Here is a 25,296-nt window from a genome sequence, read left to right as displayed (position 1 = left end):
CATGCTCCGACCACAACGCCTTGAAAATAGAACTTAGATTAACTCAACCCGGTTCCTTCAGATGGAGAATGAATGACACACTACTAAGAGATCAAGAGATTGTGAAAAAGGCCCAAAAAACATTAAAGGACTATTTTGAGATAAATCTGAATACTACAGTTGAAAAAAGAACGATCTGGGACGCAAGCAAAGCTCTTATGAGAGGGTTTCTGATACAACAGAATTCAATCAAGAAAAAACTCTGGAACGGAAAGAAGGACAAAATATTGGAGAAAATACACCAAGGAGAAAAAAAACTGAGAACCAAACCAAAGTCCAAGGAGGTGCTGAGAGAAATTAAATTCTACCAAGCAGAATACTCAAAATTGATTAATCAGGAGATTGAATGGAAAATAAAACAGATGAAGCAAAGATCTTTTGAATCAGCAAATAAATGTGGAAAGCTGCTAGCTTGGCAGCTGAAAAAAAGACAAAAGCTAAACACGATAACAAATCTAGAGATTGATGGAAGGATCGTACAGAAACCAGAAGAAATTAGGAGGTGCTTCCACAGATACTTCAAAGAACTGTATGCACAGGGGCCCCAGAAAGAATCAGAGATAGATCAATTTTTAAAGATAAATGGACTATCAAAAATAACTCAAGATAAAAGATCAATCTTGAACTCTACAATAACCTTACAGGAAATTGAAGGTGCCATTCAGAATATGCAACTAGGCAAATCTCCAGGCCCGGATGGACTTACCTCCAAATATTACAAGGTTCTGAAGGACTATTTGATACAACCTTTGTTGGAGGTATGTAACCAGATTATGGATGGGAAGAGGGCACCAGAAACGTGGAAAGAAGCCTTCATCACATTGATACCTAAGTCAGAATCTGAAAAGACTCAGCTTAAAAACTACCGTCCCATCTCACTCCTAAATGTGGATTACAAAATATTTGCAGACATTTTGGCAAATAGACTTAAAAAAGTCTTAAATGAAGTAATTCATAAAGACCAAGCTGGCTTTCTCCCTGGTAGACATTTATATGAGAACACTAGAAACATCATTGACATTTTAGAACTTTTGCAGACTAACAGGAACACAAGGGCGGTGTTAATCTTTATTGATGCGGAGAAAGCATTTGACAACATATCTTGGATGTTTATGAAGAAGAACTTGGAAGGGATGGGAGTGGGACGGGGGTTTGAGAATGGATTACATGCAATCTATTCAGAACAAAAAGCTAAATTAATAGTGAACAATGTGGTGACGGAGGAATTTAAAATTGAAAAAGGGACACGACAAGGGTGCCCTCTATCCCCTCTGTTATTTATTTCAGTCCTGGAGGTGCTATTGAATATGATCAGAGAGGACCGGTTGGTACAAGGGATAGAGGTCGGAGTGAAACAATATAAACTGAAAGCTTTTGCAGATGACCTAGTTTTGACACTGCAGGAGCCAGAATCCAGTACAAAAAGAGTTCTCGAACTTATATCTGAATTTGGTCGGGTGGCGGGATTTAGGTTGAATAAACAAAAAACTAAGGTTCTGACCAAAAATTTAACAATTACAGAAACAGAGGGGTTTCAGAGAGAAACAGAACTGAATGTGGTTAAAAAAGTGAAATACCTTGGGATCTATTTGTCCTCCAAGAATTTGAATTTATTTAAGGATAATTATGAGAAATGTTGGTTGGAAGTTAAAAAGGATTTAGAAATTTGGTCAAGATTGAAACTTTCCTTGTTGGGAAGAATTGCAGCTATAAAAATGAATGTGTTGCCGAAAATGTTATTTTTGTTTCAAACCTTACAGATCGTGGACAGAGTGGATTGTTTTGGAAAATGGCAGAAGGATATATCTAGATTTATCTGGCAGGGCAAAAAGCCCCGAATAAAGTTTAAAATATTAACAGATTCGAAAGAAAGAGGGGGGTTTGCCCTGCCGGACTTGAGGTTGTATTATGAAGCTGCAGCCTTCTGCTGGCTGAAAGATTGGTTTTTGTTGGAAAACACCGATGTCCTAGATCTGGAAGGTTTTAATAATGCTTTTGGATGGCACGCATACCTATGGTACGACAAGGTTAAAGCACATAAATTGTTTAAAAGCCACATTGTCAGAAAAGCAATTTTTGCAGTCTGGATGAAATATAAAGACTTACTAGAGAGTAAAACTCCGAGGTGGCTATCACCAGTGGAGGCCAAGGCCCGAAAAAGACCCAATATGGAGGCCTATTGGCCGAAATATTGGGAATTGACTGAAAAAATTGGAGACAATTGGAAGTTGCAGAGCCAGGACAAACTAAAAAATAAGGTGCGAGATTGGCTACATTATGCTCAAATTCAAGAGGTTTTCAAAATGGACAAAAAAGTTGGTTTCCAGGTGGAAAAGTCGAAACTAGAGACAGAATTGTTAGAACCAAAGACAAAGCTGTTATCTAGAATGTATAACTTGCTGCTTATGTGGAATTTACAGGATGAGACAGTTAAATCTGCTATGATTAAATGGGCACAGGATGTTGGACACAACATTATGTTTGAAGACTGGGAAAGGTTATGGAACACCGGAATGAAATTCACGGCCAGTACGGCCTTGAAGGAAAACATTATGAAAATGATATACCGGTGGTACATGACCCCAGTCAAGTTAGCTAAGATACATCACCTGTCTGACAATAAATGTTGGAAGTGTAAGGAAGCAGAGGGGACTTTCTTTCACCTCTGGTGGACATGCCCAAAGGTTAAGGCTTTCTGGGAAATGATTTACAATGAGTTGAAAAAGGTATTTAGGTATACCTTTCCCAAGAAACCAGAGGCCTTCCTGTTGGGCATGGTAGACCAGAAAGTGTTAAAGAAGGACAGAACTTTGTTTATGTATGCTAGTACAGCAGCAAGAATACTCATCGCAAAGAACTGGAAGACACAAGATTTACCCACGCTGGAGGAATGGCAGATGCAGTTGATGGACTACATGGAGATAGCTGAACTGACCGGCAGAATCCGAGATTTGGATGTAGAAACAATTGAGGTGGACTGGAAAAAGTTTAAAGACTACTTGCAAAAGTATTACAAACTGTATGAATCTTAAGACGGTGCATGATTTGGAAATGATACGCTTTAGCAATTATGATTAAGTAAATAGTAAACTAAGTGATAAAAGAGAAAAGGAGATAATATGAAATTGAACATGTTACGTTTATTTTAAAGGTATAAAAATTGTGACATAATACATTGAATATAGATACATAACATGTAAAAGTTACAATAAGGTATGACATAAGGTAACAAATTGCTGACATTGTTAATATAAAGAACGCAGAATCGGAAGGGGTGGGGAAGTCCAAGTTGGGATTTTTGTTAAAAAAAAAAAAAATGGTTTCTTGTAAACTCCTTATTTGTTTGTAATGTATAAAATTTGGAAAGAAACGTAATAAAAAATATTATAAAAAAAAAAAAACAAAGGGAAATTAAACCCTGTAGCTCTACACATCTTCTTGCCACTCAGGGAAGTGGGGTGCATAAACTTTATGCTTTGGCTATTAGGGGTAGGGACAAGATCAAAAGGACAAGAGAACTAGGGCAGGGCTCCACATCCTATGAGGCGAACCCCCCCTCCATATACCCTATAGTCACCACAGGTTATCTTTTTGTGAGAGGTTAAACTTGGATACGTGGAGACTCAGGCAGAAGTTGAACAAATAAGAAAGATTTATTACAAATACAACAAGACACTAAACACTGTATTTCTTTCTAAGCTCAGAGACTCCTTTCTCTAGCTGTAGACATTTTCCTCAGAGTGGATGTTACACACAGATCAGAACCAACTCTCCAGCTCTCTAGCTCTTCTCCTCAAACTATCTCCCTATCTGAACACTCTCTTAGAAACAGAAAAAGTGCTGTCTCCACCCCCCACTGGCTAGCTGTCTTCATAGTCAATGAGGGGCTCCAGAACCCTGCTGGAGTTTCAAAGTATCACACCACCAGATTCTGGTCTAGCTCAGCTGTCTGTCACATTGTACCAGTTTCATTAGGTGAGAGGCATGATTTGTAGTCAGCCCTGGTGAATCAACAGGAGAAGGGAATATTTATATTCAGAAATTAGTTGCTGCCAGAAGAAGAAATAGAAAGCAACACCTTACTTAGCAACCTATATGTAGTTGCCAATCTTGATGTTGGCTGAGTTTTTTTTAGAGGTAGAGAAACAACAATAACAGAAAACAGTATTTTTCCATACACTTTTATGAATTTGGATACTACTCAAAGTGGGGAAAGCAACAATTCAACTTGGTGGCTAGTGTTCAAACAATGTCTGCATTATATATATATCAAAGGAAGTATACACAAAGGCCATGTTGTTTTCATTGCAATTACTATTAAAGCTTTTTATGGATCTGGATTAAGTCAAACTATAGTTCCTATTCTTTATTAGTCAATTAGTGGAGTAAAAAAAGATAACGAGCAGTCAGTTGCTGAAGGGCCATTGCAGCAGTGAAGAACAAAAAGCATACTTATTTATCCTATAAAACATGGTGCTTTGTGCGATGGAGGCTGCAGGTGCGACGAAGGGTGGTGGCATAAGAGAAGCACCTCTTTTTCTAGAAAAACAGCCCTGATTCTATGATTCCTTGCAAAGAACAAAATGCACCATGGATAATATCAAAACTGCATCAATCAGAAGCACAACTAGTGCACAGGTGTAATATGTAGACCATAAACTCTTCACAAGTAAAACAATCCTTTAGATGTGGCTCAAGCAGTTCCTCTAATTGAAGTGAATTAGTTAAGACCAGACCTTCAAATTCTTACCTTCTTAATGCAACAAAATTTTAGAGATTTAACACCGTGTTCTATAAAATGTTTAACCAATGGTGCATGAAGCCTCTGGGTCCTAATACAACTTTTGTGTTCTCCTATCCTGAGCTTAATCTTTCTTGTGGTCAGGGAAACAATTATATGCACATTGAAAAAGGAAGGTCAGGTGGCTGGCTCTATGGACTTAATGAGGATAAAGAATGGATATCTGTTATTTTAAAATTCAAAGATATAATCTTCCAAGGAGTTATGCCGCACTTCTTGCCATTATGGCTATTACACTGTATTAAGATATATGTGAACGGAATATTGATTATTGCTGTCACTGAGAGTCTTTACAGAATACATGGAAATTCTATGAATCTATGGAATAGAGCAAGAAACTTGATTAACACTGTAAGGTCAGGTGTACAATGGAATTATTTTGGTACTTTAATAGCATATAATTTTACATGAGTTCACAGAAACAACTAATAACCACTGAGTCCTACAATTTTACATTAGCAAATATATACATTTATAAATTGAGATAAGATTAGATGTTTTTTTTAACAGATGATTGCAAATTCTTGCAATCTGGATATAATTACTTTTGATCTTGACACAAGCAAGGGTGATATTGGGATACAATTTGGTGAGCAGAAGATAGCTTTTAGTTTAACAATTCGGGAAAAAATGGCTGATTTGGTTTTTCATTACACATATTTTCCCCAAAAGAATGTGTGTGTTTTTGGATAATCTGAACTCAGCATAAAGGATGCTGAAAAAAGCCAAGGCCACTGAAGAAGGCTAATAAGCCAAAACACAGTTGGCTTTTCAATTATCCAGAAAATCTGAATGAGTAACATTAAGAACATCTTACGCTAGCATTTCAGCCATATAAAGAGGATGTCGATGCTTTATATAAAAAGCAACACTATAGTGAAAATTGGTTGAGCATTATGACCTCCATGTTTTAGTAAACATATTCTCCAAATGTGATCTTTTACCTGTCTCTCAACAGTCTCAGTAATCTGCAACTGGTCCAGGGAAATATGTTAATTAGCCATTAGAGATTTGCATTGTTTAGCTCTGCTACTAATTTGCAGCTGCTCCACTAGGCATTTTTAAGGAGTCTGTCATTTGACACTGTCAGTTTTATGCACCTGAACTTTAGGGCTGGGAATCCAAACTTTTCTATTCAGCTAAGCACCACAGAGGATGCACAGTAATGTTCTCAAAAATGTATTTTCTATTTACCTCAGAGAGCTTAAACTATCCATCACCTGTAAAAACTTTTCCTTTATATATTCTCAACAAGGTAGCTGTCAGATACCCTCATTTGCTACAGGTGAAATCTAAAAAAAATTAACATGGGATAGTAGTGAACTGAGTTTTACTCAGAGAAGGCCCACTGAAATTAATATGACTAAGTTGGGTCCATTAATTTCAATATGTGTACTCTGAGTAAACTTAGTTGAATGCCACTCATTGTCTTTTTCATAAAGAAGGCGTATGTGTGTGCTTTAGAGAGGGAAAGACAGAGCATTTCTATCACTGCACATGGTGCTTTACAAAGTTATTTACCACAGGAATTCTCATGCTAAGTGCTCCACTTGAATTTGCTATGTGCTGAGGTTTAAGGCAACTTAAACAGATATCCAAACAGTAAATTATATTTACTATCAATACCAGTTCTGTTAGCACCAGAGAGTCTAAGGTCTTGCAATGATAAATTAAAAAAACAAAAAGCAAGAGACCCAAGGGAACTATGACTTACTTTTGAAAATAAGGCCATATTCACAAACAGCTTCTGGATAGTTGGCAAAAAGAGACTTAAAATGCACTTTACTGTATATGACATCTTAGTAGTAAATGAACATGGAAACCAATGAGGAAATCCCTTTTTCCATTTCTTCATTATAACTTTCTAATATACCTATATACTTCCCAAGAGGCCAAGAAAAGCAATGATTTCACTCATTCCATGTATACCTCTCAAAGAAGTCTGCCACTTCCCTAGAGGGAAGCAAAGAATTTCTGCATTACCAAAACTAAGTGAAATCAAGGAAGGAACTCAACACTATGCCTACAGGCTGTTTAAGCAGCACACTGCTTAAAACAAACTCCACTCAACCTTGATGGCACTCAAATGAAAGAGACCATCTGAACTACAAAGTCTTTAAATTCTTTAAAGACTAGTTTAAAGACTAGTTTCAGAAATCCCAACACTTAAGGTGTCCCGTTCCCCGTCCCCCCAATTTTCAGAGAGTCAGCATTCTAATTTAGTCTGGCAAACTACACATTACATGCAAGCTTGTGTGAAAGAAAACTGTATTTTGATTAAACAAAAAAGCTTTGCAAGTGATTTTGAACGGAGAAACAGTTTGGGAAACACCATTTCCCTACTCCAAATCCACAACCCTAAGCTGATTCCCCATTCAACTCTTTTAAAAATAGGTCCATTGAGTGAATTCTGGCAAAAAACCAATTGAGAAGAGTGATTGGGAACAGGGAATGGGAAGTAGTTTTCTGCCTCCTCTTGAAACTATGAAAAAACAAAACATCACAACTGGAAGAAAGCAGGGAGGGAAAGGGAAGGAGGGAGGAAGAGGAATGAAGATTGATCTTAGAACTCATTTCTATAAGATTAAAAATAGCAAAATGCCTTAAATAACTTAATATTGATAAAATATTCCAGAACAGTAGCCATGTTATTTGCAGAGCACAAATCAAAAGACAGGAGATCCCAATTGTGTGTGTTCTTGTTGTTGTTGTTGTTGTTGTTGTTTTTGTTGTTGTTATTATTATTATTATTAATTTTTACCCAGCCCAACAAAATATTAAAATACAATAGTCTGTTAAACATTAAAAGCTTCCCTAAACAGGGCTGCCTTCAGATGTCTTCTAAAAGTCTGGTAGTTGTTTTTCTTTGATATCTGGTGGGAGAGCATTCCACGGGGGGAGGGGGGTGCCACTACCAAGGCACTCTACCTGGTTCCCTGTAACTTGGCTTCTTGCAGCGAGGTAACCGCTAGGAGGCCCTCGGCACTGGACCTCAGGGTCCGGGCAGAACGATGGGCGTGGAGACGCTCCTTCAGGTATACTGGACCAAGGCCGTTTAGGGCTTTAAAGGTCAGCACCAACACTTTGAATTGTGCTCAGAAACGTACTGGGAGCCAATGTAGGTCTTTCAAGACCGGTGTTATGTGGTCTCGGCGGCCACTCCCAGTCATCAGTCCAGCTGTCGCAAACTGGGTTAGTTGTAGTTTCCGGGTCACCTTCAAAGGTAGCCCCACATACAGCGTATTGCAGTAGTCCAAGCGAGAGATAACAAGAGCATGTACAACTCTCGTGAGACAGATAGGGTCTCAGCCTGCATACCAGATGGAGCTGGTAAACAACTGCCCTGGACACAGAATTGACCTGCACCTCCATGGACAGCTGTGAGCTCAAAATAACTCCCAGGCTGTGCACCTGGTCCTTCAGGGGCACAGTTACCCCATTCAGGACCAGGGAGTCCTCCACACCTGCCCACCTCCTGTCCCCCCAAAACAGTACTTCTGTCTTGTCAGGATTCAACCTCAATCTGTATTGAGTCCACTCCTGTACTGTTAAATGTATATGGGGCCTAACTCATACCTTCTGCTTATGGAGCTTGGGAGCTGAGATGGCAAGCACGGAATCCCACTTCCCCTGTATTCAGTGAACATGTTTTGAAGGTGCAAACAGAGCTAGAATAGTTCTCTTGAAAAGGCCTTTTCAGTCTTCCAAACGAAAGCAAGACTGTGAAGACTGACTTGATGTACCACACAGATGCTGAGCGTGAAAACAATAGAATCCTGCTTGTGCTGCCCCAGCAGCAGCTGAAAAAGGCACCATAGGATCAGGTTGCCTGACACATTAGACCTTAACCGAGTTTGTTAGCATATATTATAGATGGGAAAGGTCACGTAACCTATGCCATTGACAATGAAATACTATTCCCTCTGGTTTATTTTCAGTTACAATTAAGTTCCTCCAATTAATGCCTACACTACTGCAAGGGTAGACTCCCCCCCCCCATATTAACTGTGACCGTTGAGTCTGTCTTCCTATTACATTTCATGCTGCTACAAAATTACCACTGACTGAGGAGTTCTAGACAATTATAATTCTCCTCCAGTTACTCCAGCTGCTTTCGGGGAGAGAACAAAATAAAGCCTTGCTCCTGCCTCAGAACCACCCAGTCAAGTGCTTGTTGTTCTATACTTTTAGGAAGTGGGGAACCCTGTGGAGTTTAGGCATGGGGTATTTGTTACATCCTTCAGAGGCTGTAAGCAGCATTTCTAACATGGAACGGATTAACTTTATTCCATCAAGTAAGCTATCTGGATTAGTGTCTGAATTGTAACATTATAGTCAGTAACTTTTGTCAAGTTTTAAAGGCAGTTCCCTACAGTACACTCCAAAGCTACAATCATGGGTTGCATAGGATACAGAGACTATCTGTAACCTCAGATATTGTGAAAGCCTTGAGTCAGTAAGAGAGAGGATACAGAGGAGCACACTAAATTAAATCAGCAAATGAAGTTTTTCAAACTTTACAGAAAAGAGTCCACAAAGTAAGCATCTTCAGAGTGACAATAGTAAGAAAAAAATAATCCTCAAAATTAAAAGCAAAGGAAACCATTCCTTTGATGGGGTCTCCTTTATCACATTCTAGTTTATTTTAAAGCACTTTATGATGCATAGAAAAGAACATAAAATTGAAACTATATATTAACATGTAGACTGAACTTCCTTTAATAACAAGAACATGAATCAGCTTCATGTGTTTTTGTACATTAAAAAATGTGAATAAAGAATCTGAAAAGCAGGGAAAATGGGAAAGCCAAATATCTAAGGTTGCAACACATGCATCTCTAGTCTACAACACAATAAATGCATTTGAGACAAAATAAAGTAAAACAAAATAGTAAAACAAAAAAAAATCGTTTATTATAAATATACTGTTTTAATTAAAATGCAAATTTTATCGAATTATAAATGTTAAGTTGTTAATAGTAGTGAAGTCCACTGAAATTTATAGATGGAAAGTACTATGTAACTGAATGAAAAAAGTGCCAAGAATGAAGTACAACATTTGAAGTCTTCCCTCTCAGTGCAGGAGCTATACTAGGATCAGAGGCAACTGACGCCTCTAGGTACCTGCCAAGATCAATGCTGCCAAAACCTAACACTAAGCAACTAAATACTATGTAAAGTCTACATTGTAGTGTCTGAAAATAGCCAGAAAATAAAAAGCATTCAAGCCAGAAGTGCTAAGATAGATAACTATGCAGCTGCAAGACAGTGTTCCTCCTTTGAGTACAGGAACAACCCAAAATAAAAAGGGTGTTAGTATATATTGCTGGTACTCCTTAAAAGAAGGGTCCATGGTCTCCCTGGATGTACACATTTCCTCAATCCAATGGCATTTACACATAGCACCTTCAATATTTGTTTGAAGTCATTAAATAGCTGCCCCACGGAAGAACTGAGTCTAAGAAATAGCAGCCTACTCAAGTCTATATGTGAATATATAGCCAGTCAGGGAACTGAAGCAAGATGTAAAGTAAAGGTAAAGGGACCCCTGACCATTAGGTCCAGCCGTGGCCGACTCTGGGGTTGCAGCACTCATCTCGCTTTATTGGCCAAGGGAGCCAGCGTACAGCTTCTGGGTCATGTGGCCAGCATGACTCAGCCGCTTCTGGGAAACCAGAGCAGCTCACGGAAAAGCCGTTTACCTTCCCGCTGGAGCGGTACCTATTTATCTACTTGCACTTTGATGCGCTTTCGAACTGCTAGGTTGGCAGGAGCAGGGACCGAGCAACGGGAGCTCACCCCATCGCAGGGATTCGAACTGCCGACCTTCTGATCAGCAAGTCCTAGGCTCTGTGGTTTAACCCACAGCGCCACCCGCGTCCCTGAAGCAAGATGTACTCTCTGCCAAATACCTGCATGATCATACAACTTTTTTTTCGTTTTTACTGGTGGATCCTGACCTTCGAGTTATGATTGACCAGTCATCGCACCTCAACCTTTGAGTAAGACCTAGACAAGTAATTTTATGTTTTCTACGCTCAGAGTCCCTGCCACATACAAAATATGAACACTGGATATATCCACTATACCAATCGCTTTCAGCAAGAAAGGTTCTGCTCTTCAGAACCTGGTACAAGCTGCAGTCTAGATCTCTTTTTGAAAGGGTTCTTAAACCTTTCTTAAAACTCAACCTTAAGAATAAAACTCAGGGCCCCTGGTTGGCAGCTGTGAGAACAAGATGCTGGACTAGATGGACCACTGGCCTGATTCAACAGGCACTTGTACAGATAGTACAAGTATTCCGTGCTCCTATACTGCAGCGTTTCAGTTCTTAATGCCTTTTTGTAATCCTGTGGCACACTGTGGGGAAATGGTCGGTCTCTGAGCCATTTCTACTGCTACATTTGGTCTCCCTTTAGTGAGCACAGTCTCACTCCTAAGACAATTACTATCTCTTTGGATGTTATCTCCTTTTAGAGTTAAGCCAAAGGCTTTCTTTGCAAATGCACCTGGTACTGGGCACACAGGAACAAGGCTGGTGCACTGTCAAGTCCAATAGGACAGACTGCACATAGAATCAAAGAATTATGGAGTTGGAGGGGATCACAACCCCCTACAATGCAGGAATCACAGCTAAAGAATCCCTGATAGATGGCCATCCAACTTTTGTTTAAAAAACTCCAATGAAGAAGAGTTCACCACCTTCTGAGGCTGCTAACTTTTGTGTTCCGGGCTTGCTTATTTGAGTGCCATGAGTTTCACAGGCAGTTCTAGCAGTAAAGACAGTGGTCTTATTTCTCATCCTTTTAGCACCTTAGTTATGTCTTCTGAGGCATGCGTGAGGGCATTAACCTTTGGGTGCATATGCACCAACCCATAATGAGCTCACTCAACATATTAGGTCAAAACTCAACCAGATGCAGTGTAGTGTTAACGTTTGTGTGTTTTCAATTTGATGTAGATTGTGTACAGATGGATGGTATTAGGCAGCTAGCGAACTATTATATTAACAACAACATTTATTTGCTGGCCTTTCCTATTTCCAGCCAATGCCCATTGTCAGCTGCCAGAACTTCTCTCTCTCTCTCCCTTCAATGGATCCTCACCCATTTCTCATTCAACAGTTACTGCAGTTTTGCACTTGGGGATTGTATTTCTGAGCCTCAGCAGGCAAGCTCAGCACCTATTTATTTTGGATTGTGGCCATATCCTTTGTGGCATGGGAATATAAGCAAAATCTAGAGCAATGAAAAGCTGGTGATCATCAGCCTATTAAGTTGGTGACCTGTCTCTATTATTTTGTTGCAACTAGTTCTGCCATGTTCTTGTGGATCTGCACATGATAAAATCTGGACAAAGCTCCCAGGTTGAAGCCATAACCTCTCCTTTGGCAGCGTTTCACAATTTGGACTAGTGCCTATAGCAGTTTCCTGGCATCTGCATTATCTGGTGTGAGATGTTAGAGAAAATGGAATGGTAGGGTGGGGAGCACATTGCCTCAAAGGAGTGGAGAAAAGCAAACAGGCCATTGTACTTCTTCATAAATATCTGTGGCAATGGGATGATTCAGCATTTGGACAGTTCTTACAAGCTTCCTGATCTCTATTGGCCAGGCAATGTTCACCCCTCAAACATGGACAATGACATTTGGCTGAAGGATTTTCATTCACACTTCCCCAACGCATCAATGCAGCTGCACTGGTGAAACGGCGTTCAATTGTTTGGCAGTGGAATTACACTCAAAGAGCTGTCTTCCTCCTGTAGCACTTGAGTGACATTTTATGCCATTCCACTTGTCCCAGATTCCCCAACTACAGGCTGAGGTTCTTCTGTCAAACAGGCAGGCTCTCAACACCATGTGTGCTCCTGCCCTTAGGCAACCAAATTCATTGACGCTGTAGCTAACAAAATATTAGGCTGTTTTAAACCCAGTATTGTTTTCTTCCCCCTCACTTCCGTAGGATTCCTGCTAAGGCTGGGTGATATCTGGTTTTCAACATCTTGATATATCACCAGCTAAACACTGCAAGATATTGACATATCACAATGTCTAAAATAAGGATGGAGCTATGTAGCGGCATTGGCTGGCTTTTCTGTTTTTCCCTGCATGACAAACACACACCATGATTCATGATATATTTCCAGGTCAAAAATTATGAAACCAATATGACAATATGAACTTCAAACAAGTTTAGGTCATTATACTGATATAGGGCCCATCCCTAATTCCTGCTGCAGGCAGAATTTTTTTAAAAAAATAAGATGTATCTACACACCTACTCCAGACTAAGTACATTCCAGCCAAATGTTTCAAATCTCCTTAATTTCACTTGGAAGCAGCAAGACAAACTTAACTCTCCTCACTAACATCAGTTGCACTTGCATGAAAATATTCTTTAAAATGAGTGATTTAAGACCTGATAATTACAAAATGAATCAAGCATGTCAGTAAAACTATTTCTACAGCTACAATAATTTTCCTAAATAAATTCTCTAAAACCTCCATGATCTGGAGGTAGAAAAAGAATTATGAGATAAAAGACCATTTAAAGATGATTTAATTAATTCAGGATAATACTATAACTAATCCATTTATACAGTGTACATCAAATCCACATTTCAAAAGTATATTTTCTGTGCAGAAAAATAATGAAGGAAAATAATGGATAATAGAAAAACAATTTTGTCTAAAATAATCTCCTTTATGAAAAAGTGGCTTAAGGACTACAATGTTTGGGTTATTTAAAAAATAAAATAAATGCCAGTCCACAAGAGGGCAAAAACTGCAGTATTTATTTAGCAAATCTGTTTCCATCCAAAAGATGGTAGGCAGATCAATCATCAGCCTGTACTGTATATTGCCAACAAAATTGGTGTGGGGGGAGAGAAAAATTTAAGAAACCCCTTCACAAAGTATGTTACTGTTGCTGGCAAGATAACATCCCAAAGTTCTCCTAAATAATTGCTGTACTATGGAAGGGATCACTGTCACCAGCAGAACATTTGAAAATATTAAAACCCCAAAACACTGCAAAAGATCAAAATGGGGAAAAATAATGACCACACAACATTCAGGGAACAATTCTATCATTCTTTAATCATAAAAATAAAGAAATTGAGTTTCTGCTTTCTGAAAACTAATCTTTAGCTAAAACAAAAATAATAGACTGAATTAAACCATTAAGGTTACCTCTGCTGAAGCGATTCTTGACATCAACTTAAATCTGTGAATCAAAATCACCAAACACGCTCATTTTGTTTATTGAGGCATCTTACTTTGCACCTGTAGATCAGCAAAATATACCAAAAGTTATACATTACAAATAAAAATAGTCTTCAAAATTAAAGCAATTGTTGATATATCTAGTCTTTTTGCTTCCTTTGCAGGCCGATCCACAGAAGTTTCACTTACTAAATAACTGTGTCAGGTTATTAAAAGTAAAAGAGCAGCCCCCCCCATATCACTGCTCAAAAGGCTGACAACAGAACCACATCCTCCTATTTACAAATGAGAAAAATGTAAAGTGCTGAACTTGGGATGCAGTTTATTAACTTACGGCATTCATTACATTTTACAATATTTCAGCTCTCCTTTCCTATGTCATATTAACGTTGCAGGGCATTCCCCAATAGCCCCTAACAACCAGCCTCGAACAGGAGCCTTGTTAGCAAAGGCTAAAACTGGTAACAGTGTGGCAAGGAAAGCTATCTTCGCTACCTACCCCCCGAAAAACCTTCCCCCATTGTGCTCAGTTCTGATTCTGAACCTGAATGTGTTATATAGCAGGCAGAGGGGAGCTTTTTAGTGTGGGAACCAGCACCCTTTCTCCTCCTGAAACATCACAATATAGTGCATGGAGATAAGTTCTTCAACTTTACAGCATGAATTCCCCCAGCCTTTTCTCCAGCACCAAGGTACAATGAACTGTTTAGGGGCTCAAGTAATTCCCTCACATCCCCATTTTCTCTCAACATTTGACTTTTAAAGCCTCTGAGCATGATGTGTCAGTCCATTTTCGGTGGCTGTTTTTCTTTTAATTTACTAACTTACTACTTTCCAACATACTGGGGGACTCCCAAGTATGCAGGTACCTCTTCTTAACTGTGGGTGGCCCTGTTGCCCTGCCCAGCTGACAGGCACCAGATCAACAGAATCAGCTTTAGATGGAATGATGCGCATGCTGACTATATGTTGATGTGTGCTATCATTCACCATTTTAAACAGTTCCAAGACCGGTGGGACAGATGTCTGCAAGAGGACAGACGTGCACACAGACTGCAAAGAATGTAAGCTCATTGGAGAGCAGGAAATGAGTATGACACAAACTACTTTGCCTTGAAGCAACACCACCACCAAGCTCTTAAAGAGCCAGCATTTAAGTATATACTGTACAGTATATGAAAACCTTTCATGACAAGCTAGTCACGAAACTCCCTCTTCTATACACCTAACAAGGGTAAGGTAAAGGTAAAGGGACCCCTGACCATTAGGTCCAGTCGTGGCTGACTCTGGGGTTGTGGCGCTCATCTCGCTCTATAGGCCGAGGGAGCCGGCATACAGCTTCCAAGTCATGTGACCAGCATGACTAAGCCGCTTCTGGCGAACCAGAGCAGCGCACGGAAACGCTGTTTACCTTCCCGCCAGAGCGGTACCTATTTATCTACTTGCACTTTGACGCGCTTTCAAACTGCTAGGTTGGCAGAAGCAGGGACCGAGCAACGGGAGCTCACCCCATCGCGGGGATTTGAACCACCGACCTTCTGATCGGCAAGTCCTAGGCTCTGTGGTTTAACCCACAGCGCCACCCGCGTCCCTCCTAACAAGGGTACAGGAGCCCTAAGTCTGACTGGGCCTATAGCAGTCTTGTATATCATATATTAGCCTCGTACAGGGGTAGGCAACCTAAGGCCCGTGGGCCGGATGCAGCCCAATTGCCTTCTCAATCCGGCCCACGGACGGTCCGGGAATCAGTGTGTTTTTACATGAGCAGAATGTGTCCTTTTATTTAAAATGCATCTCTGGGTTATTTGTGGAGCATAGGAAATCATTCCCCCCAAATATAGTCCAGCCCACCACATGGTCTGAGGGATGGTAGACCGGCCCACGGCTGAAAAAGGTTCCTGACCCCTGGCCTAGTAACAAGAGACAACCAATAATTCCATGCAAGCAAGTGAGCAGGCTGGCAGAGGAAGGGGGGACTGGTTCCTCCACCCCATACACAACCAGAAGAGAATCTGGAAGAGGGAAGACTGCTCCCCTACACCTTGCAGAGAAATGCAGGTTACTGCAGGAAGAACAGAGCACTCCATACTGCTGGCTGAGAAATCCCAGGGTGAAATCTTCCTGAATCAGTACTTTACCTTCTGTCAGTAAGTACCGTATTTTTTGCTCTATAAGACTCACTTTTTCCCTCCTAAAAAGTAAGGGGAAATGTGTGTGCGTCTTATGGAGCGAATGCAGGCTGCGCAGCTATCCCAGAAGCCAGAACAGCAAGAGGGATTGCTGCTTTCAATGCGCAGCGATCCCTCTTGCTGTTCTGGCTTCTGAGATTCAGAATATTTTTTTTCTTGTTTTCCTCCTCCAAAAACTAGGTGCGTCTTGTGGTCTGGTGCGTCTTATAGAGCGAAAAATACGGTAGTACACCCTGGCAAGCTACCCAGGCAGCAATGGAAAGCAGCAGCAGAGCTGGGGATCACCATTTACATTTCCCCACAATGCCTCCAAGCATTGAATAAAATACGGGAGGGGGGGAGGAGGTAAGCCCTGTCCTGCACAACTGATTGCATGACACAGCACACACACACACACCATTTGCATGGCAATGCCCATTAACTTTGGGGGCCACGGCCACCCCTCAAGTATCTTATTTCGGCCCCTAGGAGTTGGCTCCTATGTCACTGTGGGAAATAAAAGTGGTGACGGCTTCTCCTTCCTTGGGAGGCTTTTACGCAGAAGCTGGGTGGCCATCTGTCATGCATGAACTAATTTGAGATTCCAGCATTGCAGAGGGTTGGGCTAGATGACCCTTGGGGATCCCTTTCCAACTGATTCTACGACCAGATCGAGCCATCCAATATCCAGTGCTGCTCAGTGAACCAGACCAGATTTTTATTTAACCAAGTGTGTGGGGTGTTGTTGTTGTTGTTTGTTTTGGGGGGGAATCAAAGTTGGCATCACTACAGTGGTACCTCGGGTTACAGACGCTTCAGGTTACAAACCCAGAAATAATGCTCGAGGTTAAGAACTTTGCTTCAGGATGAGAACAGAAATTGTGCTCCGGCGGCGCAGCAGCAGCAGGAGGCCCCATTAGCTAAAGTGGTGCTTCAGGTTAAGAACAGTTTCAGGTTAAGAACAGACCTGCGGAACGAATTACGGTAAGTACTTAACCCGAAGTACCACTGTATTGGGCTTCGCCAATTGCAGGCCGTGGCCCTGGCTGCTTATTCTCTGCCAGCAGCCGAATAAGCCTTTTTTCTTTCCTTTTTGGGCGGGCTAGCCGCTTATGCTCGCTTGGCCTTCAAAGCTCGCCCATACGTAGCCGCAGCCACACTCACCCCACACCCGCTTCTCTCCTCTCTCTTCTCCCTCAGGGCTACTAACGTGGCTACTCGCGAGTAAGCCCCAGCGGCTGCAATGGGGCTTTGCCGGCCCCGGCCAAGGCGGGGGTTTCCTTCGCCTTCCTCCGGGGCCGCCAGAGCCGCCGCTGCCTGAGGGAGGCGACGGCTCTCCTGAGGAGAAAAGCGCGGGAACTTGGGCCAGCAGGGACGCTGGCGAGGCCCATGAGGGCCCAGAGGAGCCGTTAGCGGGGCAGCCTTCTCGGCTTCTTCCCGCGCGCTCCCCCCCCTTAACTCCGCACTTGCAATTTTATTTTTTTAATCGCCCCCCCCAAAAAGAAACCATCCCCTCACTGCCTACCAGGGAACCGTATTCGCCGGCCTCACTTCAAAATGGGGCAGCCACGCCAAGGGGAGCGGGAGGCGCTTTGCACACCTGTGAGGGGGGGGAGTATGTAGGGGGGGGGGAGAAGCCCCGTCGCAGCCCCGCTTTTGTCCCGCCCCCCCCCCACAAAAAAGAGGGTCCTTCCACACTAGCTCTTTTACACGCGAGTAAACACGCCCAGTTTCAAGCCCGCTCTCTGTTCCGACGTATATTTTGCACGCGGGCTCGGGGCCTTTTTCACTCTCTCCTGCGCGGCGCAGCGAGACTCACCGCCGCCGCTGCTGCTGCTGCTGCTGCCTCCGCGCGCAGCAGTTCAAAAGCTCCGGTAGGGCGGCCTCTTCGCAAAGGAGCTCCGGGAGGGAACCAGCGAGTGGCAGCCGCCGCGGCCAATGAAGGCTCGGCCGGGTGGTGTTTTTTTTTTTTTTTGTTGTTGTTGTTCTGCCCACCCCACCCCCGGCCTGCAGCATCCAATCCCTAAACGCAGAAGGCGGGATTTCTCCGCCGCGGCCTTTAACCCTTCATAGCCCGCGAGCCGGGCAGAAAACAGAGGCTACGGGGCTTGCGCGGATGAGAAGTAGAACCTCCAGGTCCAGTGGCAGTCAGTGTGTCCCTGAATGTGAGCTGCGGGGAACTGAGAAGCGAGCGGGGCGGATACAGCAGGGGAAGACTGTTCTTGTTTGAAGACTCTAGGGAGTGTTGGGTCTTCCTTGGGAAGAGGATGCTGAACTTTGTTGTTGTTGTCTAGTCGTTCAGTCGTGTCCGCCTCTTCGTGACCCCATGGACCAGAGCACGCCAGGCACTTCTGTCTTCCACTGCCTCCCGCAGTTTGTTCAGACTCATGTTTGTAGCTTCGAAGACACTATCCAACCATCTCATCCTCTGTCGTCCCCTTCTCCTTGTGCCCTCCATCTTTCCCAACATCAGGGTCTTTTCCAGGGAGCCTTCTCTTCTCATGAGGTGGCCAAAGTATTGGAGCCTCAGCTTCAGGATCTGTCCTTCCAGTGAGCACTCAGGGCTGATTTCCTTAAGAATGGATAGGTTTGATCTTCTTGCAGTCCATGGGACTCTCAAGAGTCTCCTCCAGCACCATAATTCAAAAGCATCAATTCTTCGGCGATCAGCCTTCTTTATGGTCCAGCTCTCACTTCCATACATCACTACTGGGAAAACCATAGCTTTAACTATACGGACCTTTGTTGGCAAGGTGATGTCTCTACTTTTTAAGATACTGTCTAGGTTTGTCATTGCTTTTCTCCCAAGAAGCAGGCGGCTTTTAATTTTGTGGCTGCTGTCACCATCTGCAGTGATCATGGAGCCCAAGAAGGTAAAATCTCTCACTGCCTCCATTTCTTCCCCTTCTATTTGCCAGGAGGTGATGGGCCCAGCGGCCATGATCTTCATTTTTTTGATGTTGAATGCTTAACTTTAGGCTGGTTCAAAAGGGTGAGGATAATCAGCAGTGACTCTTCCCTCCTTCTTTGACCCTTCTTCCCCCCCCCCATGCATTCTGGGATTGTAATAATAATAATATATTATTTAAACCCTGCCCATCTGGCTGGGTTTTCCCAGCCACTCTGGGCGGCTTCCAACAAAACACTAAAATACAATAACCTATTAAACATTAAAAGCTTCCCTAAACAGGGCTGCCTTCAGATGTCTTCTAAAAGTTTGGTAGTTATTTTTTTCTTTGACATCTGGTGGGAGGACGTTCCACAGGGCGGGTGCCACTACCGAGAACGTTATTGTTTCTCTTAATCATTTTATTAACATACCTACATTCAGCCCGAATGGTTAGAATTTCTGGAGAGATTACAATTCCTCACGAGCACGAAGCTCTCTGGGAATTGGGGGGGGGGTGAATTCATTTCACCTTTGAAGGCAAATCAGTTTTTCCAAAACCATAGGAGAACAGAAACTTAAGCCATCCTTCAAAAATTCACTTCTCCAAATTTTACAGTACAGTTTTCCCGCCAAGTAATATTTACAAAAATGCATATACTTGGAGTAAAGTGTGCACATAGTCCTGAAAATAAGATACAAACATGCATGCCATTACAGGAAATTGCTCTGTTAAAATATGTAGATTAGGCAAGGTTGCATACAAACATGTATCTTAAGAGAAATTTACAGTTAACTGCTGGTAAATTTGCAAGAGGGTTTTTGTAATAAAAAATGCAAACTGATGTGGAGAACAGAACTTAAGATGCAAAAAACGAGAAACTGAGAGAACCTGAAATCGACAGATTCTGTTATCCCTGCTTTGGGCTAATTATTCACTTTCCGCCTGACCTACCTCACAGGGTTGTGGAGACGATAAAAGAGAAAGCAGAGATCATATATATATCACTCTGAGCTCCAGCTGGAACTGCTGTTGTCAGTTCTTCCACCCCGTTCACATAGCACCCCCCCCACTCCCCATTCTTTACCTTCTGAGCCTGATCCTTAATGAGTTTTTCCCCACTGGTGAGTAGTTTTAGGACTCACTCTGATATCTCAGACAACTAATAAAACTAACATCCAAAAATAAAATGTGTAACTGGTTGTGTTGTTTTGGAATAATTTTGTATAATCCTGTGTCAAGTAGATTTGATTGCTTTTTAGACTATGGGTGCATCACAGCTTTGGACAAATATAAAATTATATTTATATTGTTAACTGACAAAATTTGGAAGTAATGTTGTATCCCGAAAAGCTTGACTCTGGATCAGTGTTTGGGAGGGATAGGTCCCAGATTAATCATGGTTTGTGCTGCTGACTACTTTTTCCTGCAGCGAGTAGCTGGATTTGTTCTTCTTGTCACATTTGGTCCTTAATTACCTAAAGGATGCCGCTGAGCCAATGTAGGTGCTGATTCAGCTAGCTGCTGTTTGCAGAAACTCAGGAATACGCGCTCCTTGCAGCACAGAGGCTCTCTGCCAACTTCAAAGGGCTACCCTTCTCCAAACAGTTTGGGAGGCCCATAGAGAAATACTGAAGTGTTCCCAGGGTTCCATCTTTTAATAAGAGATGCACAAGGACTATAGAAATTCAGAGGTTACGAACTCCAGCAAAACACGCTAGCCAATTTGTACTGACTGAAATTAAATGAATTGGAACTGGCAGCTTTCCTGACATGTCCCTTTTACAATTAAGGTATGCATTTGTTTCAACACACACTTGTTCAAAGAGGCAAATCCTTCCATCAGAGTCAGATGGAGTTCAGGACATGCCTCCTCTCACAAGAAATATATACCATCTTACATGGCAAAGCTTTCTGGTGAATTAGCATGCATAAGTAACTTCACGAATGATTTTCCACAAAAAAGACTCTGTAATTAATATTGCATTGCTATACAAAGCCTGCTTGTTTTGTGAGGCTACTTCCTAATACATTTGTGTTTAGAAGTCAATACTGTAAAGCTGCATCTAACGGTAAACATTCTCATATAAACCAGGGTCCTTTCGTATACTCTGGTATTATTGCAGCCTTGTATAAGTACAAAGTAGGGGACGCGGGTGGTGCTGTGGGTTAAACCACAGAGCCTAGGACTTGCTGATCAGAAGGTCAGTGGTTCGAATCCCCGCGACAGGGTGAGCTCCCGTTGCTCGGTCCCTGCTCCTGCCAACCTAGCAGTTCGAAAGCACGTCAAAGTGCAAGTAGATAAATAGGTAACACTCCAGCGGGAAGGTAAACGGCATTTCCGTGCGCTGCTCTGGTTCGCCAGAAGCGGCTTAGTCATGCTGGCCACATGACCCAGAAGCTGTACGCTGGCTCCCTCGGCCAATAAAGCGAGATGAGTGCCGCAACCCCAGAGTCGGCCACGACTGGACCTAATAGTCAGGGGTCCCTTTACCTATAAGTACAAAGTAAGCATAATAGGGTGGGGGCAAGTTGATGCTGCAAGTTCCTGGGAGCCTTTTGGAGCAGGTATGGGGTACCTGGGACTCTCCAGTTGTTGGACTCCAACTTCCATCAACCCAGCGTGGTTTATAATCAGAGATCATAGAAATTATAATCCACAGGTTGACCATCCCTGGTTTTGAGGCTGTGATGCACTTAACCTCCCCTCTGTTTTTCTGGGTATGGGGCAAACAGCCACTGCATAGCTGGAAGCTTTTACCACTGCTTTTATCAAGGCAGCCGTTAGCTAAACAAAAATGGCAAGGAAATAAAAAAAAAGTGCGAAGATGAATCCCAAAGGTCTCCCTCCCTAAGCAAATTCTGGAACGCCAGGTGCAACATCCTGCATTTTAGGAGATTTTAAAAACATTTCCAAATGAAAAGTATGTATGCAAAAGAGAGAGAGAGAGGGGCGTACCTGATATTTATCTTGGATTCCGTACTATAAAAACTTGCCAGTAGCAAATTCCAAACACCAAAACCACAGTTTCTTATACGCTCTCATGTGGTCCCCATCTCTCTCTCTCACACACACGTATGCTATGGAAAAACATTCAAAAAGCCAGCATCAACATTATAAAAAGAACCCCCAAAGCAGATTAGCACCTCCCTTATAGGTTGGAACACTAGGCTCTTATTCCTAACCATCCATTTATTTATAGCCAAATGGCCCAGCCTCAAATGGCCTTCAGAGGTGTACCCCTGCCTGGCACTAGTTTCAAACCTTTAATGGTTAGGGATGGTTTACAGTGCATTGACTCTGAATAAGGCCTCCCTTCTGTTTTAAAGATGTTGAATCAGTAGGTTCCTGTGTTTTATTGCAGCAATCAGTTGCAAATGTCCAGGTTGCGCTGAACTTTAATCAAGGGACAGAGTATTCAGGGCACAAAAGGTGGCAGCAGGGGGATTGTGCCACTGGGGGTGCCTTTATTTTTCGGAGGGGTTCAAGCACATACTGAAAAGGTATGCTTGCATGGCTAAAGTAGATCATTCAACAAATCCACTTTAAAAAACAACAACAATGGACTTTTTGCAGTTAGGAAATTGATGGGGGAAATGAACTGAAAAGTGTGGGCTGAGTTTTTGGTTAAGGAAAGGGGGACTTTTCAGCAGAATAATTGTGAGCGGTGATACCGGGGCCCAAGAATAATTTAGTACAGTGGTACCTCGGGTTAAGAACTTAATTTGTTCCGGAGGTCCGTTCTTAACCTGAAACTGTTCTTAACCTGAAGCACCACTTTAGCTAATGGGGCCTCCAGCTGCCGCCAGAGCACAATTTCTGTTCCCATCCTGAAGCAAAGTTCTTAACCCGAGGTAATATTTCTGGGTTAGCGGAGTCTGTAACCTGAAGCGTCTGTAACCTGAAGCGTATGTAACCCGTGGTACCACTGTACTGTGAATGTGCTATTGTCCCCCGATAAAAATGCTTAAGAGCTTAAGATGAAGAATGAAATCAAAAAAGAAAGAAAGAAAAGGAAATGTTGCAAGAATGTGTGGCTACAACCAGCCTCACACAGACTGGCTATTCTATATGTGTTCCAGTCATGTCAGAGAGATAACACTTATCGATACCCTAAATGACTGCAACCTCACAAAAAATGTGTGAGGGAAGGGGTCATGTACTACACCTTCCACTGATAAACCACTGCCATCCACGACTTGATTGTGGATGGAGGATTTGACCTGGCATGTGTGACAGAGACCTGGTTGGAGGAAGCAGATGGGCCTGTTCTTGCCGCTGCTTGCCCACCAGGTTTCTCTTACGCACAGCAACCCAGGTCATGTGGGCGGGTTGCAGTGATTTTTAGGAAGTCACGAGCTTGCACCAGGCGTCCTACTGGGAAGATCCAGTTCTCTGAGTGCATGTTCTGGAAGTTGGGCAATAGGGGCAGTACAGGATTCCTTTTGGTGTACCGTCCTCCCCGCTGCACCAAGGATTCCCTGTCCGAGCTGCTTCAGGTCGTGGCGGATTTTCTCCTGGAGACACCTAGTTTGGTTGTCCTAGGGGATTTTAACATCCATGCCGACACGACCTTACAAGGGGCTGCTCGGGACTTCGTGGAAAGCATGGCCTCCATGGGGCTGTCCCTGAATAACTTTGGCCCAACTCATAGTCATGGACATGCAATAAATAACTACCTGACATTCAGAAGACATCTTAAGGCAGCCCTGTTCAGGGAAGTTTTTAATCTGTGATATTTTACTGTATTTTTGGTTTCTATGGAAGCCGCCCAGAGTGGCTGGGGAAACCCAGCCAGATGGGCGGGGTACAAATAATAAATTATTATTATTATTATTATTATTATTATTATTATTATTATTATTATAAATGGAATTAAATAAATGTTTAGCTGTAAGCTGCGTTGAGTCGCTGTCAGGGGAAAAGGCTCCATTGTTATATGGTCCATGCACAGCTTCTTATAAGGAAACCCTGTGTGCCCCTCAAGCACAGTGTGTGGCTGGATAGTGCCTCAGACACCAGGCTTCCCATCTGCTCAGGCCATTGCCAGAGATAACACAGGAGGAAAGAACCAGAGAAGGCCATTTGTTTATTTTCCCTGGCATGGAAAAGCTTGCAGCTCCTGCTGCTTTGTGCTGCGGCCACTGCTGCCTAGAGCAGGAATGTGCAACTGGTGTTCCCCCAGTTGCTGTCCATAGTGCAATTCCCATCTGCCCCAGCCAACATCACCAGAGGCAAGGGAAGATAGGAGAAGCAGTTCAGCAATATTTGGTGGACCACAGGCCACCAATCCCTGGCCCACTCCAACCAGGGAAATCAGGGTGCCAAGGGTCCCTTAGCTGCCAGGGCCTGCACTGATTGGCTGACCAAGTGGGATAGTCCTACCAAAACATTAAATTACTTGATCAACAAATCATTGGGCTGAATGCTCAGGCACGAAGCTTGCAACGTGATCTTAGGCCAGTGACTACCACATATCCTAACTCTCAAGGAGGTGTCATGACAGTGAAATGGATCAATGATACCTATGCTGCCTTGAAATTCTTGGAAGGGTGGACTTATAAAATGTAATGAATAAACGTGGAAGCAAAATGTGCCCTATCAGTTGCTATAACATCCTGTGCCAACCTGGTACCCTCCAGATGTTTTTGGGCTACAATCCTGATCAGCACAGCCATGCTGACTTAGTCAGAAAAGGTAACTTGGTGTTATGGAGGCTAGGAGACCACAGCTTGTTAGGTGAATGGACTGTGAATAGCTGATGAGATCAGTGAGAACTAATGACAGAATATATTTTCCTGATAGGTGAACATCTTTATCTGACATTGCAGTTTGAAACAGTGGAACCCTACAGGGGGGAACAGCTAAATAGTCTGGAGCCAGTTTTGGGAGCATGATTTGGGGAGAGAGCTGTGAGTTGGCTGAAGGTCCTGTCTCTAGGAATCTGATGCAAGACTAATGGATAGACCACCTGCTGTAGGAGCATCTAATTGTTTCCATTATGCACTGCTTATAAAATGAAACAGATCTTCCAGAGGCACCCTAAGACTCCATTGCCCTCTCACCCAAAGAAAATTAAGCTCTGTAGTGCTGTTCTTGGACTTATCATTGTTCAGGAAATCAGTGGGTACTTAATGATAGGTTCATAAAGAAATACTAAACAGGTAACAGTTTGA

The 25,296-nt window shown here is 42.6% G+C and overlaps 1 protein-coding gene across 8 annotated transcripts in view; it reads right to left on the bottom strand.

The window, feature by feature from the left end:
* FANCC (FA complementation group C) overlaps positions 1-18,160 on the bottom strand; it is a 72,452-nt gene extending 54,292 nt beyond the window's left edge. For 5 of the 8 annotated variants that reach the window (XR_008332775.1, XR_008332777.1, XR_008332776.1 and 2 more), the window contains exons 1-2: positions 18,051-18,160; positions 14,031-14,123 (exon numbers count right to left, since the gene is read on the bottom strand). Coding sequence is in view for 4 of the 8 variants with exons in the window: in XM_053408728.1 (XP_053264703.1) it covers positions 14,031-14,054 (24 nt within the window). In the remaining 4 variants the exon portion in view is untranslated. Of the gene's footprint in view, positions 1-14,030; positions 14,127-17,756; positions 17,858-18,050 lie in introns of those variants that run through there. The other 3 variants (XM_053408732.1, XM_053408729.1, XM_053408731.1) reach the window with 3 other exon arrangements.
* Between the last annotated feature and the right edge of the window lie 7,136 nt (positions 18,161-25,296).

The sequence above is a fragment of the Podarcis raffonei genome, chromosome 11 (genome assembly GCF_027172205.1).
Source record: "Podarcis raffonei isolate rPodRaf1 chromosome 11, rPodRaf1.pri, whole genome shotgun sequence".
In the NCBI taxonomy this organism is placed as follows: Eukaryota; Metazoa; Chordata; class Lepidosauria; order Squamata; family Lacertidae; genus Podarcis; species Podarcis raffonei.
This window is presented reverse-complemented; position numbering and strand designations above follow the sequence as displayed.